This window comes from Megascapheus bottae, chromosome 19 (assembly GCF_031878675.1).
Source record: "Megascapheus bottae isolate mThoBot1 chromosome 19, mThoBot2.hap1, whole genome shotgun sequence".
NCBI lineage: Eukaryota > Metazoa > Chordata > Mammalia > Rodentia > Geomyidae > Megascapheus > Megascapheus bottae.
Window position 1 is genome coordinate 35,860,127 of NC_143527.1, and position 20,424 is coordinate 35,880,550.

At 43.2% G+C, this 20,424-nt stretch overlaps 1 protein-coding gene across 4 annotated transcripts in view; it reads left to right on the top strand.

Annotated features, from left to right (window-relative positions):
• The first annotated feature begins 706 nt into the window (after positions 1-706).
• Ankrd29 (ankyrin repeat domain 29) overlaps positions 707-20,424 on the top strand; it is a 50,892-nt gene continuing 31,174 nt past the window's right edge. For 3 of the 4 annotated variants that reach the window (XM_090353331.1, XM_090353333.1, XM_090353334.1), the window contains exons 1-3: positions 707-781; positions 7,994-8,104; positions 15,712-15,810. In XM_090353331.1, the coding sequence (XP_090209457.1) occupies positions 761-781; positions 7,994-8,104; positions 15,712-15,810 (231 nt within the window). In that variant the 5' untranslated portion in view covers positions 707-760. The remainder of the gene's footprint in view (positions 782-7,993; positions 8,105-15,711; positions 15,811-20,424) is intronic. The other variant, XM_090353332.1, reaches the window with a different exon arrangement.

Sequence of the window (20,424 nt, forward strand, 5' to 3'; positions counted from 1 at the left end):
CCCCAGATTATTAGAAAGGGAAAGGGTAAAAAAGAGAGACCAAGAGAGACTGGCTATTTGAAAGTGCGCATCACCTGATACAGACAGGTTCTTTTTCAGAGGTGTGTGTGTGCGTGTGTGTGTGTGTGTGTGTGTGTGTGTGTGTGTAAAGTACATGTGTCTGCGTGTAGACGGGTGTGAGGCATGAGGATGTGCACAGAGCTCGGTGTGTTTAGAGCTTGGCTTGTGAACCCTGTGTGTGGTGTGCGGTGCAGGTGTACAGGGAGTGCGTGTGGGTAGCGCTGGTGTGTCCCTGTGTGTGTGCACGGTCAGAGGAGGTGTGAATGTGGATGGTGTTGTCCAGCAGGGCAACGCAAAGTACACACGGAGTTTGGAGTGAGTGTGTGTGTGTGTGTGTGTGTGTACGCGGCGCCTCCTGCAAGCGCGGGGGCTGAGCGAGTGGCGGGCTTCCCCCATGCCGCCGTGCCCGCGCCCCGCGCTCCCGCCGCCACCGCCGCCGTGCCCGCGCCCCGCGCTCCCGCCGCCGCCGCCGCCGTGCCCTCGCCCCGCGCTCCCGCCGCCGCCGCCGTGCCCGCGCCCCGCGCTCCCGCCGCCGCCGCCGTGCCCGCGCTCCCTCCCGCCGGCTGTGCCGCGTGCGGGCCGGGCCGGGCCAGGCCGGGCTGGGCCGGGGGGAGCGCGGGGTGCGGAGCACGGCGGTCGAGGGCGGGCGGGCGGACGGGCCGGGAGAGGCGGGCGCCGGCCTCGCGGGGCGGCCGCGGACATGTGCAGGATGTCCTTCAAGGTGAGCGCTGGGCGCTGGGGACGCGGGGGGCGGGAGTGGGCACTGTGTCGGCCGGCAGCCAGGGGCCGGGGGCAGGGGGAGGCGGCGGCGGCGGCGCCGCGGGGCGCCCTGCGGCGGCTGTGGCTTCGCAGGGCGGGGTGGCGCGTTGGGAAGTCTGTGGTCGGGGAGCGTGGAGGGGCGGGGACGGCCGGTGACCACCGCCCCCCCTGCAGCCGCCGCCGGTGGGCCCCGCCCGCACCCCCGCCGCCTCCACGGGGTACTTATTCCGGACGCCGCGGCTGAGCGGAGGTGCGTTTGATGACCGGTGTCAAGAGGAGGGTGGTCTTTAAAGAGTTCGTCGGAGTCACCCTCCGTCATCCCCGCGGGAAAGGGGGGCTCGTCGATCCGCCCGAGCTGGAAAAGGGTCTGATAAAATAGCAGCTAAGTGGGTTGACCCGAACCCGCACTCCCCAAGGCCTAGGAGCGAGCGCGCTGCGGGCCCTCCTTTTCCCAAAACCTAGGCGGAGAGATGTCAAATCATCTTTCCGCATTCTTGCAACCAAAGTTAGTGTGGAGACAGATCCCAAGTACGGTTTGACTGGCAGCCACCACCGGGAATGACAGGGCGAGATCTGCATGTCAGAAAGATCTGGCCTCTGCTGTCTGAGAGGAGGCCAGCTGGGAGACCCATCAGGAGGATGGCAAATCTCATGACCAGAGGGGGCTGGCGGGGGTGGGGGGGGAGGGAAGGTGGAAGGGGTAGATCATATGTGAATGACTTAAACAAACAATGTTTGAATTGGTGTTAGGGAAGGCAAGAGGAGTGAAGATGAAACCTCTGGTTTGGGATAAAGCATAAGGAAGGATGGGAATCCAAGCAGAGGTTGCTGTTAGGCATGCCTACCTGGAACTCAGGAGAAAGTCTAGGTGTCAGAGATGAAATTTTGGAGAGCCCATGGAAATGAATGTGCATCACCAGCGATGACAAAATCGCAAAGAGATCAAAATCTTAAGAATGAGTTGGGTGCAGTGGCTCAAGCCTATAATCACAGCTATGTAGATGTTATAGGTAGGATTGTCTTTGGCTGGCTTGTGAGTGAGGGGGGGAGTTTAAGACACAAAGTGTACAATAATCTAAACTGGGAGTCAGGGCTCATGTGGTAGAGTGCCTTCCTAACAAATGTAGAGCCCTCGAATCCTTGTACCACAAAAAAAAGAAAGAAAGAAAGAAAGAAAGAAAGAAAGAAAGAAAGAAAGAAAGAAAGAAAGAAAGAAGCTGGCACAGGTAGCTCAGATCTAATCCTAGCTACTCAGGAGACTGAGAACTGAAGATCACAGTTCAAAGCCAGTCCAGGCAGGAAAGTCTGTGAGACTCTTATCACCAATTAATCACATAAAAACCAACAACAACAAAAACTGAGAGTGGTACTGTGGTAAGCAGTTGAGCAGGAAAGAACAGAAATTGATTTCTCATAGCTCCAGACGCTGGGAGGTCCAAGAACAAGGTGCTAGCAGATTTGGTATGTGCTGAGGATCTTTTCTAGTCTTACAGCATGTCATTGATAGCTGTTGTCTTCATATCATGGAGAAAGGAGACACCAGAGTTTCCTCCTCCTCTTAAAAGGACATTAGTCCTGCTGGGTATGGTAGCCCATGCCTGTAATCCTAGCTACTCAGGAGGCTGAGATCTGAGGATCAAGGTTTAAAGGCAGCCTGGGCACAACAGGACTTGAGACTCTTATCTCCAGTTAACCACTAGAAAGTAAGAAGTGGAACTTGGGTCAAGTGTAGAGCGGTAGCCTTGAGCTGAAGGGCTCAGAGACAATGCCCAGGCCCAGGGGTAGGGCAGTAGCCTTGAGCTGAAGAGCTCAGGGGCAGTGCCCAGCCCCCCACCAAAAAAAAAAAAAAACAAAAACAACCCAAGGACACTAATCCTTACATTGTGGGGTTGTCTTCAAGACATCATCTCAACATAATTCACTCCCAAAGACCCAGCTTCTGATATATACTGTCACAACAGTACTAAGATTCCAACAGAGGAGTTTAGGAGAACACATCCATTTAATCTATAACACTGCTTAGCTTCTCAAAATTTATGAGCTCAAGCCTGGCACTGATGGCTCAGGTCTAGTCTGAGATCTGAGGATCATGATTGGAAACCAGTCCAGGCAGGAAAATCTGTAAGACTCTTACTTCTGTAAACTACCAAAGAAAGAAAGAAAAAGAAAAGCTAGGGTGGAACTGTGGTCCAGATGATAAAATGTTAGCCTTGAGCAAAAAGAAGCTCAAAGACAGTGCCTAAGCCCTAAGTTCAAGCCCCAGGCCCAGCATGAACACACACATCATGCAAAATTCATGACCTCTTTGCCTGAAAAATATGTCATTCCATCTGAACAATCCTGAAAGACTTGATTTGTTGCAATATCAACTCCAAAGTCAAAGTCACATCAAAATACCATTTCAATCCAATGCAGGTAACTCAAGATACAGTTTACACTAAGAGAAATTTTGCTCTAGCTATGAATCTGTAAAACCTCTCTATTTGTTACAGCTTCATCCCGCTGCTAGCAAGATGTTGTCAAACCTAAGCCTACATGATCCCTCTGCTACTGTGTTCCAAGCCCTGGCCTGTGACAGTCACTCCTTACAGTCAGCTTGACTCCAGGAATCTTCTTTCTATAATTGTCAACTCCTAATTTGTTCTGGTTGAATAACTAGATATATCTGTTCAATTTTTTTAAGTAATATCAATCTCAGAGTGAAAATCTAAGCCTTCTTTATAATAAAGATCATGAATTCTAATACCTTGCTTTTTTTGGCAGGCAGCAAGGCTACTGGGCTTAAACTCAGAGCTTGGGCATTGTCCCTTAGCTTTTTCACTTAAGGCTGTCACTCTGCCGCTTGAACTATATCCTTATCTTTTTACTGCTTAATTAGATATAAGAGTCTCATGGACTTTTCTGCTTAGGCTGGCTTTGAACCTCAATCCTCAGATCTCCATTTTCTAGGTAGGTAGGATTGTATACATGAGCCAATAGCCTCCGATGATTTAAAAAAAAATTTTTTTTGTCAGTCCTGGGCTTGAGCTCAGGGTCTGAGCACTGTCCTTGGACTTTCTCAATGCTAGAGCTCTACCACTTGAGCCTCAGCACCACTTCCGGCTTTTTTTCTATGTATGTGGTACCAAGGAATGGAACCCGGGTCTTCATGCATGCTAGCCAAGCACTCTACCACTAGGCTAAACTTCCGGCCCCAATTTTTTAATTTTATAACAACTATTTTAACCCTTGAAAGCTTTGCTCTTCAGGGATGAAGTTGCCTGAAGCCATAGACAGCCAGGCATGGAGAAAGTTACCAGCAGAGGGAATATCACTTGCAGTGGATCACATATATGGGTCTTTCTTAAGTGTGTTTTAGCCAGGATGGTAAAGCATTCCACTGTCAAGTCACATGTGAGTGACAGAAGCCAGTCATACCGGGGCAGAAATATAGGACCCCGCCTAGTGGGTGGGAATTATCCCATCATCCACTTCAGTTTAGCCTAAATAGTATTTGGATAAGCCACAAGAAAATAAATCAACAAAAAACATACATTTTTGACAGCTCACATACATCACACTCCATTTCATTCACCCACTCAAAAGTATTCCTTTGTAGTTACTTTCAAAGTTGTGCAAATATTTGAAAAAACCCATCTTACAATGTTTTTATCTCTGCCAAAGGAAAACTCACCCCACTAGCTGTCACTATCACCCCAAAGCTCACTTTACACAACTGCTGATCTGTTTTCATCCCCTAGAAGTTTGCTGAATGTGTATGTGTTTAAACAGACTTTATTTGTGATATTGAGTTCTGAGTTGGCAGTGCTGGTATTGCATAGGCTGTCTCTAATGCCCAGAAGAACCATTTACTTTTTCTCCTCAGTTTCCTGCCATGGATGTTAATGACACTGACAGATTATAATCGCCAATGACATTTTTTTATGCCAGCCAGGATGCTGTCCCTGAGCTTCTGAGCTTCTTTCACTCAAAGCACTCTACCACTTGAGTGATAGTGACACTTCAAGCTTTTTCTGAGTAGTTTATTGAAGATATGAGTCTCAAGAAGCTGGGTACCAGTGGCTCATTCCTATAATCCTAGCTACTCAGTAGGCTAAGATCTGAAGATCAAGATTCAAAGTCAGTCCAGGCAGGAAAGTACATGAGATTCTCATCTCCAATAAACTACTCAAAAGAAATGGATCTGTGGTTCAAGTAGTAGAGCACTGGCCTTTAGCAACAGAATCTTAGTGATAGTGCCCAGGCCCGGAGTTCAAACTAGCAAATAAATAACAAAAAGAAGACCCATACTTTTAGTCTTCATCCCTGACCAGTACCACTGTCCCCAAGACATGCTAGTAAGCAAGTAAATGCACCACCTGGACAAATATTGTGAAGGGCTGCAAGTGCCATACATTGAGTATGTGTTTTCTCATTTAATCCTCCAACAACACGTGACAGGGGTACTATATATTATTACTTTCTGAGGCCAGCTAAAGTAACTTGGCCAGGATCACAGAGCTGGGAAAGATAGTGATTAGAACTTGAATTTACCTCTTTCTTAGCAACTATACTGTCAAGTCCTTAGGAACAATGAAATATGTGAAGCTCTTCACCAAGCTGTTTCTAGGGTCTTGTGGGAAAATCTCAAGGAGAGAAATTCCCAAGCCTGTTCTGAAAGGAAGGTAGATTCTGGAGAGAGAACTTACTATGAAAATAGACTTGTCTTATTTGTAAATGTATTCAAGGTTGAGATGAAACAAGAAAGCCACTGAATGGGCCAGGAGTTTGGCCTAGTGGTTAAAGTGCTTGCCTAGCATGCATGAAGACCTGGGTTCGATTCCTCGGTACCACATACATAGAAAAAAGCCGGAAGTGGTGCTGAGGCTCAAGTGGTAGAGCTCTAGCCTTGAGAAAGTCCAAGGACAGTGCTCAGGCCCTGGGCTCAAGCCCAAGACTGGCAAAAAAAGAAAAGAAAGCCACTGAAAAAAATGAATTGTAATCTACCTCTCCCACGAGTTCATGTTGCAGAAAAGGCCAACATTATGGATCCGTGGTACATATTAAATTCTCTTCCTAATTCTTCCTTTCAGACACTTTTCTGGCATTGTGAAATCTCTGTTTCATGGCATTGTTTCATGATTTATTATACAAGTCAAAACTGCCTTCCCATTGCCTTACCAATTGTGAAAAGTTAGACCCAGCCTGGTGCAAAAGGCAGCTATGGATATGAATATGGTCACAGTTTGGCTTGAAAATCCTGGGTCTCAGAGAAAGCAAGTTATTAACCTGGAATTTGAGGGTTTTATTTTTTCCTCTCTAATGAGCCGGGAAACTATTCCAAGTACATCTGTGATCCATTTATCACTCCCCACCTTCCCAGTATTCCATCCAAGTATTCACAAGGGCACGGGCTTGTGTATGAGCTGAAGGACGTTTGAAATAAAATCCATGTGCCTACAAATGTCAGTTATCACCTGCCATCACTGTACTTTCATTTTAAATGGTTTTGTTGACTCACTGAAATTACCGGCATCTTCTTTTTAATCAAAGAAGCAATATGTTTAATACAATACAGTAGACTCACCTTATCCACTGGGGTATATTCCAAAATCCCCATACATGCCTAAAACCACAGATATTCCAAGTACTATATATTCTGTTTTCTGTATACATATATATATATATGAGAGTTTAACATTCCATACATAAAAGACTAATAATAGAACAATTGTAACACTACTAGTAATAAAATCACTACTCTTCATTGTTGAGGCCCTTAAGTAAAATAAGAATTGCTTGCCAAGTGCTGGTGGCACATACCTATTATCCTAGCTACTCAGGATTCTGAGGATCGTGGTTCAAAGCCAGCCTAAGCAAGAAAGTCCATGAAAATCTTATCTTCATTAACCACCTAAAAATACTAGCTATGGCAAGTAGCTAGTATTGAAGTTAATTGTGAGCCACCAGCACACAGCCAGATATGTTTTCAAAATACCCCTCCCAAAAGTGCTTTTATTAAGCAATGTGAGTACCATAAGATTTCTTAAGACTAGAGGAAAATTCACCTTAGGTCTGGGCACTGTCCCTGAGTTTTTTTGTTGTTGTTTTGTTTTTGGAAACACTACTACTTGAGTATCATTTCTGTGGTACAAAGGAATGGAACCCAGGGCTTCATGCATGTTAGACAAGCACTTTACCTCTAAACTACTTTTGCCTTTTGATTCTAACTTTGTAAAGAAAAATAGTGGATAGGAATAGTACTTGTCGGCAGTTATGATGTATTGGGTATCACATTGGGCAATTAATGTACGTCATTTTATTTCAGCAACCTTCAAGGCAGTTAGTGTAATTTCTGTGTAAGCAAGGGGAAGCTGAGACTTCTGAGGGCCAAGGCACCTGGACAGGCAGAACCAGCCCTCAGATTTATATGACCCCCCAACCAGTTCCCTCCCTCCAAATCCAAAATTGATTTGTTCTAGAGAAGGAAATTGTGTGGACTCCACTCTGCCACTTCTTCAGAAAATGTGATTTCCAGTTTTGTATCTTCCTCAACCATGGCCCAACTTGAGCTTAGCCACTTTAAAAACACCCAACAATGAACTGATGGATAGAGATGAGGCCATGGAATGACATTCTCTGCCCAAAGGTCCTTGTTCCCAGCCCAAACCTGCATCAGATTCCAACTGAAGCAAGGACATGTAAGCAGAGGGAAAGAAAGTAAGGCATTTATGGAGACAGCTAGAATCAGAAAGCCCTGAGGACATAGAGAATAATGCCAGTGAATGCCTTTGAGAGGCCAAAACAGGGGAGACATTTTGCTTCTCTTGGAGTAGAAGAGAGATTTGGAATGTTACAGGGAGGAAATGGCATTTGAGTGGTCTTGTCCTTAGAGAATGGGTGAAAGCTCATTTCAAGACAACTTTGAACAAGAGCACAGCAGAGGCCCATTGGTGGGATCTGGGCATTAATGGTGCATGTTACCAACATGGTATCTGCTCTGCAGACAGTTCTGAGGCTCAGGTGACTGGTGGCAAAGATAGCACATTCCATAACCAATTATTCTTACAAACATCTACCACTGGCAGAGCAAGCTTTCAAATTTCTTCTTTTTCGATCGCATTCTATGTGTGCATGCAAGCTGCCTTGCTACATAGTTTTTATTTTAAAATCCTCTATGGTTTTGCTCTTGCAGAAAGAAACGCCACTGGCCAACGCCGCCTTCTGGGCAGCAAGGAGGGGGAACCTGGCCCTGCTGAAGCTGCTCCTGAACAGCGGTCGGGTGGATGTGGACTGCAGAGACAGTGTATGGAGGGAAGGGACATGGTACCTGCATGCTCAAAGGACCCCTTCTTTATACCCCCACAGGCATGAGAGCACCTCACAACACACTTTCCTTTCCATGTTCATTGCTTTATGCTTTTCAAAAAGATCAAGATGCATTAGCAGATTTAAAAACACAGAGGAGAGGGAGGTCAGAGGGGAAACTGTTGTACACGTAAAGCAGCAAGTGCCCACCCGAGGCACTTGGTTAGAAAGCAGAATTGGCAAGTTGCATAAAGACATGGCAGTTTAGTAAACGAAGAAAACTAAGTGAACTAAGAAAAAGAGAAAGCAGATTAAAAACGCAGATAATTTAGTGCACATGTGGGCCGCCATGGACGTGGGTATTCTGCTTTGTTTTGGCTACATGGAAGAGAAAAGTGAGAAACTAAAGCCTTCGCCAGCCTCTGTTTTGAAATACTTCCCTTTTTCAAATCAAAAGATACTGACTAGCAAATAAAAAAGGGAAATAAAAGTTAACACTACAGCTTCTTGGAGAATCTTATCCCTCCCCAGCCAATGGCCATGTTTTATGCTCAGCTGAACTTTTCTTCATCCCTGGGGACAAAGAAGACCATGGATGAGGAGGTGATTTTAGGATGTGAATCAAAATGTTTTCAAAGGTGTCTTTATTGTTTTCCTTGAAAATGGGTCTGCCACATCCTGCTTTTATTGCATAAATCTGTAAGTGAATTAAGCCCCAAGCCCAGAAGGAAACTACTAGAGTGCTCTACTTTGTCTATAGGAACATCAGGGCAAGAAAGGTTTAGTTTACATCCCAAGATCCACTCTACGCCCATCTGCCACTGACTGTCTCTCAAGAGCTGAACCCAGGCAACTATCCCATCAGCTTCCCTTCCCCGTGGCCTTCAGATTGGTGGTGGTGAATGAAAGCATCAGCAAGAATCAGAGGGTGGGAGGTGAGGATGTTGGGGAGCCCAGTGTGTTCTATGTCCTATCCGGCAGTGATGCTTCTGCTCTGCATTGTGTTTTGGTGGATAGACTCTTATGTAGGTTTATAGATTACTCCTCCTCATTTAAATTTTTTTTTGCCAGTCCTGGGGACTGAACTCGGAGCCTGAGCACTATCCCTGGGCTTTCCTCAAGGCTAGAGCTCTACCACTTGAGTCACAGAAGCACTTCTGGCTTTTTCTTATGTATGTGGTACAGAGGAATTGAACCCAAGTCTTCGTGCATGCTAGGCAAGCATTCTTACCACTAGGTCAAACTCCCAGCCCCTAAATTTTAAAAAAATCTCTTTTATCAGGAGACTTCTGGAGAGATGGCTCCTTAACTCCTGGAGTAAGTCTAAATAATGGTCCTTTTAGACATCTTAAAACTTGGAAAGGGCCTCTTAGGCTGGCCACGGAGGGGCAGGGAGATGTGTGGAAACAGAATAGGCTTTTGTTCCTCTTGGAATGTCACTGGCGGGGCTTCTGCCCCCTCCACGTGCTCCTTGAGTATGGAATCTGGAATCCAGATGGTGTCTTATTGTGATGACTGATCCTGAGGCCAATACTGCTCAGACCTATGAGGCCAACCCACAAACCACATAAGAAGCCTCTGAGAGCCATTAGAATGCAAGGAGAGGCTCTGGAACTTGGGATTTTGTGGTGTGTGTGTGTGTGTAATAACTTCTTTTTTATTTTATTTTTTAAATTATTTTGCACAAAGGGATCTCAATTCAACATGTCAATTTTTAAGTACAATGCAGTTTGATCAATGTCACTCCTATCACTCTCTCCTATTTTCTCCCAACCCCATCCATATCTTGGGATTTTTGGGGGGTTCTCAGAAGGTGACCATAGTCAAATATTTCTAACAAATAGCATTCTAAAGAACAAATACTATAGGATGGAGGACATAGTGAACGGTGATAGCGTATTTGGCTAGTATCTATAAGGTCTTAGATTCAAACCCTGGCACGAGGCGGGGGGGGGGGGGGGGAGGGAGAAGAAGGAAGTGAGAAAGGAGACAGAGAAGTAAGAGGGAGGAGGAAAGAAAAGAAGATAAAGGAAAAGAAAAATAGGAAAGAAAAAGAAAAGGACAGAAGAAAAGAATAAAATATTATTTTTGAGCCACCTACTGTTGACCAAAAGCTTTGATTTGCTAACACTTTGATCCCTAGATTAATGTCACATTCACATGTTTATTTATTTATGCTTTGTAACCCGCATTTACTACAAGATTATACAATGGCAAGATCTTTTAACCTTTTTAGATGTGTGTATTTCACAGTGCTTTTGTTCAGAACTTTACCATAATTGCATACATTTGTATATGTGCTACTCAAAACCAGTGGGGATGGGGGCTAAGACCCAGGTTCGGGTTCGATTCCTCAGTACCACATACATAGAAAAAGCTGAAAATGGTACTTTGGCTCAAGTGGTAGAGCTCTAGCCTTGAGGAAAGCTCAAGGATAGTGCTCAGGCCCTGAGGTCAAGCCCCAGGACTTGCAAAAAGAAAAGAAAAACATCGAGGGCCAGACACTGATGGCTCACATTTGTAATCCCAGCTACTCTGAGGATCATGGATTGAAGCCCGCCCAGTCTGGATCATGAGACTTATACCTCTAATTAATTACACACACTCACACACACACACACACAAGTTCATGAGACTTATACCACTAATTAATTACACACACACACACACACACACACACAAGTTCATGAGACTTATACCTCTAATTAATTACACACACTCACACACACACACACAAGTTCATGAGACTTATACCTCTAATTAATTACACACACTCACACACACACACACAAGTTCATGAGACTTATACCTCTAATTAATTACACACACACACACACACACACAAGTTCATGAGACTTATACCTCTAATTAATTACACACACACACACACACACACAAGTTCATGAGACTTATACCTCTAATTAATTACACACACACACACACACACACAAGTTCATGAGACTTATACCTCTAATTAATTACACACACACACACACACAAGTTCATGAGACTTATACCTCTAATTAATTACACACACACACACACACAAGTTCATGAGACTTATACCTCTAATTAATTACACACACACACACACACACAAGTTCATGAGACTTATATCTCTAATTAATTACACACTCACACACACACACACACAAGTTCATGAGACTTATACCTCTAATTAATTACACACACACACACACAAGTTCATGAGACTTATATCTCTAATTAATTACACACTCACACACACACACAAGTTCATGAGACTTATACCTCTAATTAATTACACACACACACACACAAGTTCATGAGACTTATATCTCTAATTAATTACACACTCACACACACACACACAAGTTCATGAGACTTATACCACTAATTAATTACACACACACACACACACAAGTTCATGAGACATACCTCTAATTAATTACACACACACACACACACACAAGTTCTTGAGACTTATACCTCTAATTAATTACACACACTCACACACACACACACAAGTTCATGAGACTTATACCTCTAATTAATTACACACACACACACACACAAGTTCATGAGACTTATACCTCTAATTAATTACACACACTCACACACGCACACACAAGTTCATGAGACTTATACCTCTAATTACACACACTCACACACACACACACACAAGTTCATGAGACTTATACCTCTAATTAATTACACACACACACACACACACAAGTTCATGAGACTTATACCTCTAATTAATTACACACACACACACACACACACAAGTTCATGAGACTTATACCTCTAATTAATTACACACACTCACACACACAAGTTCATGAGACTTATACCTCTAATTAATTACACACACACACACACACACACACACACAAGTTCATGAGACTTATATCTCTAATTAATTACACACTCACACACACACACACAAGTTCATGAGACTTATACCTCTAATTAATTACACACACACACACACACAAGTTCATGAGACTTATATCTCTAATTAATTACACACTCTCACACACACACACACACAAGTTCATGAGACTTATACCTCTAATTAATTACACACACACACACACACACAAGTTCATGAGACTTATACCTCTAATTAATTACACACACACACACACACAAGTTCATGAGACTTATACCACTAATTAATTACACACACACACACACACACACACACACAAGTTCATGAGACTTATACCTCTAATTAATTACACACACACACACACACAAGTTCATGAGACTTATACCTCTAATTAATTACACACACACACACACACACACACACAAGTTCATGAGACTTATACCTCTAATTAATTACACACACACACACACAAGTTCATGAGACTTATATCTCTAATTAATTACACACACACACACACAAAAGTTCATGAGACTTATACCTCTAATTAATTACACACACACACACACATACAAGTTCATGAGACTTATACCTCTAATTAATTACACACACACACACACACACACACACAAGTTCATGAGACTTATATCTCTAATTAATTACACACACACACACACAGCTGGAAGCAGAGCTATAGCTCAAAGGGTAGACTTCTAGCTATGAGCAAAAACCCCAGGGACATAGCACAGGCCTTGAGTTCAAGCCTCAGTACTGGCACAAAAACAAAAACAAGCAAAATAAACAGTTAAAGATACTCCTATTTTTGTGATACCAGGATTTGAACTCAGGGCTTCCTATCTGTCTATTTGTTAGTAGGTGCTCTACCACTTGAGCCATTTTACTAGCATTTTTTGTATTGGTTATTATTTTTGTAAATAGTCCATTTTTATAACAAGCCTACCTGGACTTTAGGCCTCCTATTTGTGCTTCTCTACAGGTGCACACAAACTCAAACAGCCATTGTGCTTCCCTCATAGCTGGGATGACACACATCTGCTACTGCATCTGGTCATTGGTCAACAGAGTCTCTTGAACATTTTTTTACCCAACTGACCTTGAACTATGGTCTTCCATCCCCACCTCCCACATAGCTAGGATTATAGGCTTGAGGCACTATGCTAAGCTTACCTCCTCCTAGCTGGAAGCATGATCGCTTACCACAGTGTCCAGCTTTTATTGGTTAAGATAGGGCCTCAAAAATGCCCTTGAATCTGCTGGTCTACCTCCTAAGTAGCTAGAACTACAGATATGAATCACTGGTGTCTGGCTTGATTCATCTTTTACTTAAAATAGATGAGCCTTTTTTTTTGGCCAGTCCCAGTGCTTGAGCACTGTCCTCACGCTTTCTCCAGGCTAGTGATCTACAGCACCATTTCTGGTTTCTTCTATATATGTGGTACTGAGGAATCGAACCAGGCTCTTCGTGCATGCTAGGCAAGTACTCTACCACTAGGCCAAACTCCCGACCCTCTTTTTAAAAATATCAAAGCCAAGCTGGGTGCAGTGGCTCGGGCCTGTAATCCTAGAACTCAGAAAGCTGAGTTCTGAGGATTGCAGTTCAAATCCAGCCAGCCCAGGCACTGAAGTCTGAGACTCTTATCTCCAATTAACCACTAGAAAACCAAGGGATAGGGTGGTATCCTTGAGCTGAAGAGCTCGGGGACAGTGCCCAGGTCCAGAGTTCAAGCCCTGTGACTGACAAAAAAAAAATCAAAGCCAGATGTAGCTCATGCCTATAATCCAGCTGGCTCAGAGATCAAGCCACCAGGATAGCCAGGTACAAGAGTTTCTGAGACCTTGTCTCAATAGAAATCTGAGCATAGTGGTACATGCCTGTCATTATAGCTGCCATGGGAAGGATCATGATCCAGGCTGGACAAATAGTGAGATCCTATCTCAAAAATAACTAAAACAAAAAGAACAAGAAAATGTCTTAAATGGTGGAATGCCTACCTAGCAAACACTAGATCCTGTATTCAAGCCCTGGTACCACAAAAAAAGAAATTCAAATACACCCTCATGATTAGTTTTTATTTTTATATGACTGTTGTAAGGATACAGTAGGAGCACAGCACCAAAGATGCTGCAAAGCTGCTATCTACATGAAAATCCTTCCCACATGATGTTACTAGAGTGGCATTGAGCTTGTCACTTGATGTGGAGAGTACCAAAGTTCAACTAAATAATGAAGGGTGCAGAATTTAAAGGGTAAAAAAAAAAAAAAAGTACCCCACAGTAGTGCCACTATGGTGCCATTAGCTTTTCCTTTATTCAGCTATACTTTGCATATGTATAAACAAGGCTCCTAAAACTAGCTTAGCCATTCACAGAAACTAACAGCTTCTACCTTTTACAATCTAACATTTGCTGAGCTATCATAACACGGTTTTGATTTCTACCCCTGAATTAGTACCTAACATTTACTGTGCTAACCCCATTGCCTCGGTTATCTTGCTTGCTTTCTCTGAGCTCTTTTGCTCAAGGCTAAAGCTATACTACTTTGAGCCACAGCACCCCTTCCAGTTTTTGAGTGGTTAGTTGGAGATAAAGTCTCAGGTACTTTTCTGTCCGGGCTGGCTTCAAATCTCGATCCTCAGATCTATGCTTCATGAGTAGCTAGGATTATAGAGGTGAGCACTGGCACCCAGCTGCAGATGAAGAGGTTGAAATTTTGAATGGGCTTTGTAACATACCCATGATTATTCTGCAGGTGGCCAAACAGATGTACTATCTTATACAGATTCTGCAGTTGAAATAACATGAAGCCTCTAAAATGTACTTGGTCACCCTGTATCTAGTAAGCATGTCCAGTGTACTGTCCCTCTTGCTGTATACAAGACAGGTTACTAAATATACAAAGCTGGTAGTTAATAATAAATTCTAAACCCTTGAAAGCAATTGTGGGGTTGGGAGTTTTGCCTAATGGTAAGTGCTTGCCTAGCATGCCCGAAGACCTGAGTTCAATTTCACAATACCACATACATAGAAAAAGCCAAAGATGGTGTTGTGGCTCAAGTAGTAGAGCTGTAGCCTTGAGAAAGCCCAAGGACAGCACTCAAGCCCTGAGTTCAAGCCCCAGGACTGGCAAAAAGAAGAAAGAAAAAGAAAAAGAAAGAAAGGGGGGGGAGAAAGAGAGACAGAGAGAGAGAGAGAGAGAGAGAGAGAGAGAGAGAGACAAAAACTAACTTACTCTCCTTGGCCCCTGACTCTCAGTAGTCTCCATGTATCACGGGAGTTTTGGTACTTGCCTGAGTGATTTTTGAAGCTAATAATTAGAAAAACATTTTTAAAAGACTTCCAAATACAAAGAAAACAACCAATAGCATTTACTTTTTTTGCATTAAGAACAGTGTTTCACTAAGGAATCATTTAATAAGAACAATAAAATGAAAATATTCTATCACTAGTGCCTTAAGTGTAATAGTTATGATTCACTTGGACTGTGTTCTAGAAAGTAATGGAAGTTAAATGGATTCATAAATCTAAAATTCCAGGCTTGGCAATGTATTGCTTTGCTTTTTTCCCAGATAGTGTGCATTGCATGATTATTCATGAGCCCCCCCTTTTTTTTATCATGGCAGACAATTTACACCCAGGTAGAAGGTGGGGAAGCCTTTTCTCCCAGACCTCTCTGACCGAACAAGGACCTAACTGTTCATCTGTCTCTCCTCCAGCACGGTACCACACTCCTCATGGTCGCCTCTTACGCTGGCCACATTGACTGTGTGAGGGAACTGGTCCTACAAGGAGCAGACATCAACCTCCAGAGAGAGGTAGGTCAGGTTGTGCATTTCAATCAAAATTACCAGATTTGTGGTAGCTCATGCCTGTAATTCTAGCTATTCAAGAGGCTGAGATCTGAGGATCTTGTTTCAGAGCCAGCCCAGGCACAGAAGTCTGTGAGACACTTATCTCCAATTAACCAGCAGAAAACCAGAAGTGGTGCTATGGCTCAAGTGGTAGAACAGTAGCCTTGATCTGAAGAGCTCAGGAACAGCGCCTGGCCAGAGTTCAAGCCCCAAGACCTACGAAAAAAGAAAAAAGAAAAGAAAACCAGGCTCAAAGATCTGGAGTGTTCATAATGGGGAGCTGGTAAAGAGTCATTGTTGCTTTTCCTCCCATTGTGGAGTTTATTGTGCTTATGAAATAAGATCTAAGAATAGACCATTGTCAGACACATCTGAAATAATTTTATTTGTCCATTTTGTACTGCTACAACAGACTACCTGTCCCCAAGTACTGTATAACAAAATGTTTATTGTGCTCACAATTGGTAGGCTGAAAGTTCAAGGCAGATGGCTCCATCTGTTTGGCCTCTGGGAAGACCTACCCTGCTGTATCACAGCTTAACAGACAAGGCATAAGGGACACAGAGATGCATGAAGAAGAAGCACATGAAGTGGCCACACTTGATAAACACCCATGCTTGTGAGAACCAACTCACACCATGACACTAGCATTATTTTTTATTTAAGGCAGCATGTACCATAGACATAAATGCCCCACCTCTTAAAGGGCCCAGCATCTCAACATCTTCACACTGGGAACCAAGCTTCTATCATAAGAGGGACACATTCAAACCATATCCAACCCATAGCAGTACCCACACCTCTTGCCACATTCTGTCTCAAGTATAAATTAGTTCTTCCTCCTTCCCTTGAGAGGAGATGCAACAAAATTTATAGGATTTTCCTAGAACCCTCTGTTTTTAGTCACCAGTGTACTCATGATGAAGCTCAGTGGCTAGGCATCTTAACCATCCTAACAAAGTAATGTTTCCGAAGAACTTTTCTGCATGGCCTAAAGATCTCCCTAAAATTCCATGTGGGCAGATATTGGCCTTAACATGTAAACCTGTGCTCATTCTTCATTCAAGGGTATTTGTAGGAGCTTAGTCTTAAAGCCAAGATTATAAAGCCGGCAGTAATGGATAAAGCCAGTATCCTAACTACTTAGGAACCTGAGGTGTAAAGATCAAGGTTGAAAGACAACCTAGGAAGACAAACCTGAGAGGCTCTTATCTCCAATTAACCAGTGGAATGCCTGAAGTAGAGGTATGGCTCAAGGGATAGAGCACTAACCCTGAGCAATAAAGCTAAAGCAAGAGCTTGAGGCCCGGAGTTCAAGCCCTGGTACCACAACGAACACACACACACACACACACACACACACACACACACCAGGACGTACACATTCCAGAAGTCCCATGGGGAGCATGTCCTAGATGAGCAGTATCCTTGCCCAGCATGCACAAAGCCCTGGGTTCAATTCCCCAGAACCACACACACAGAAAAAGCTGAAAGTGGTGCTGTGCTCAAGTGGCCGAGTGCTAGCCTTGAGCAAAAAGTATCCAAGGACAGTGCCTAGACCCTGAGTTCAAGCTCCAGGACTAGAAAAAAAAATACTCCAGAAGTTCCATTTCATATCTGTCAATATGCCAAATAAAGAGTTATGGTAAAAGGCAAAGAAAGGCAGTTAGGTTGCAGTCACAGAAAAGATAGTACTTCAGTACAGTTGACCATTACCTCAGTCTTTGTCCCCTGAAAAGTTCACCTTTTGCCTCTTGAAGGGGGGGCAGGAACAAGTCAGTCCCTGTTGTCTGAAAGGGAGTCTGTCCAAAAATTTTATTCTTACCTTTCTTTGGGGTAGTTTTGCCTTTTGACACAAGATGATAAGTTAACATGGCAAGTCTGAGGGACAGTTTGCCTTTATCACAAGATGCTGTAGTAAACCCTATCTTTCTTGGAGCCCAAAGTGATTACAAAGTGACTTCAGGAAAGAATGACTAAGATCAAAGGGCACAGATGCAAAGTTGGGGGCTGGGTTCCCAGCTTTTATCTGGCCTTTAGTAAATAATGGGCCCAGCTAAAGCAGTTGCTAAAAGTTGCTTCTTACAGTCTCACCAGAGCATCCACTGTTGACCCAATCTAGAGAAGCACTAAGGAGATGGGGCAAGTTAACAGACTTAGGGGTTCTAGTCTGAGGAGATAATATATATTTCCAACCCAACCTAGAATCTGTAGACAGTGGAGACACGTGCTCTGGTCATCCCCAAAATAAACACGGCCTCTCTGTTCACATCAGTGCTTGCCTGGTGGACATTCTGGCCTGATCTCAAAATCTGCCCTGAAGACAGTGCATCCACCAAACTTTCAGAAATCTAGCATACCTCATCCTTTCAGTCACAACCAAATAGAGCAAGTTAAGACACCTTAGATCTAAGGGCTCTGCGGAGAGTTCCAAGACACATCTATATTCCAGGATGCATCTATATAGACACATCTATATCTAGTAGTGCCTCATCACTCCCTGCGTGTTGAACCTTGACTGACAGAATCTTAGGTCTGGTTCAGGTCTGGTTCTCCACAGCCCTGGTTTACTTGGTTTCTTGAGAAGGAACCATGTAGAGAAACTACTACAAACTCAGTCGTTTCATAGGCTTTTTTTTTTTTGAGCAGTTTGCACAAAAATAGATAGTTGTCTTGGGTCATTTTTCATTTCAGCAACTAAAGTAAAATTTCCCTCTGGAATGAAAATGTTTGGACACATTTAGAAATGCAATTTAAAATTAACTTCATCTTTTTCCCATTTATTTTATAGTGCTTGTTTATTAATAACTTTAAAGCAAAGACACAGATTTTTCTCTAATACAAAATCTTCCTACTCTATCCTAAAGGACAGGCCTAACATGCACAAAAATCTGAGAAAAACAAAGAGGGAAGCACTTGGTTTGTAGCCAATGTGTGGTTTTTTTATGGTCTCATATTTAGCTGTTTTGTCCCAATGGCTCAACTCGTCTTGGAACCGAAAATTTGTGCATGAAAACCAGCAATTCTTGAAGACTTACCAAAGTGCTCTCCGTTTAGAGACCAGGTGTGGCTTAGATGATGATATGGTCAGTTGCCTGCAGTCCTTTGAATTTCTGGAGTGAAAGAAATACTAAACCAAAGGAAGACCCCAGCCTCACACACCTATTTTGGGAGCTAATCCAAAGACACCCCTGAGTACTTTGGAATGTACTCTTACAGCAAACTTGCACTTGGTTCATTGTTAAGCCATCTAGTGGTATTATGGTACTTGAAAAAACACACCTGTCTTTCTTGTCTTAACTTGGCTACCTAGACAAATACACAAACTGGAAGTTGGTAGTCTTCAAAGACCATGGTATAGAGAATCAGCCAATCGTAGCTGGTTAAAAAAATCTCAGGCACAGGGCGGGGAATTTGGCCGAGTGATAGAGGCTTGCCTAGCATGCACGAAGACCCGGGTTCAATTCCTCGGTACCACATACATAGAAAAAAGCCAGAAGTGGTGCTGAGGCTCAAGTGGTAGAGCTCTGTCCTTGAGAAAGTCCAAGGACAGTGCTCAGGCCCTGAGTTCAAGCCCAGAAAAATCTCAGGCACAGAGATTAGTATCAATCCCTCCTGCAATAAAGAACACACGTTTAAGACCTTTATTCACATTCAAGATGGAACTGTTGCCTGTAGACTTCTATACTCTTGTACATGATTGATAGCATGTATGTTCCCAAATTGGCTCAAACTGCTCTAATTATAACTTATAAATTTATATAAACAATCTTATTAAAAAAAAAACACAACTCCGGCAGTGACTCATGTCTGTAATCTCTGATATTTGGAGACTGAGATCAGGAAAACTATATTCTACCAAATATATTAATTTTCTGTGACTGTTATAACAGATTACCACAAAGATAATGACTTAAGACAGCAAGAATTTTCCAGATGCTAATGTTTTCTAACCTGTTATCCTAACTTCTCAGGAGGCTGAGATCTGAAGGACTGCAGTTTGAAACTGGCCTGGAAAGAAAAGTTCATTAGATTCCATCTCCAAAACAATCAGCAAGAAGGTGGGCGGGGGGGGGGGTATGGTGTGGCTTAAGTGGTAGCACACCAACCTAGCAAACTTGAAGCCCTGAGTAAGTAGTGACCAAAAAAAAAAAAAAATAACAGAAATGTATTCTCTCCAATTCCAAAAGCAGTGTGGGTGGGGCCACACTCTCTATAGGCTTCAGAGGAGAATCCATTCTTTGCCACTTCTAGTGTAGCAAAATTCCATGGCTTGTGGCCACAGCATTCCAGTCTGCCTCTTCCTCATGTCAAATATCCTCCTACCTCTTTTATAGTTATTGGTTTTTTAGAGTAGTAAAATACACATAGCATAAAATGTACTAGCTTAGCCATTTTAAGTACATAGTTCAGTGGCGTGCATATGTATGCATATATGTGTGTATATATAGTCATAGTCTATACAACCACCACCATTATCCACCTGTGTAACTCTCTATAACTCTTTCCATCCTAACTGAATGTCAGGCTAGGGATGTAGCTTAGTGGCAGAGCATGTGCAAGGGCCAAATTTCAATT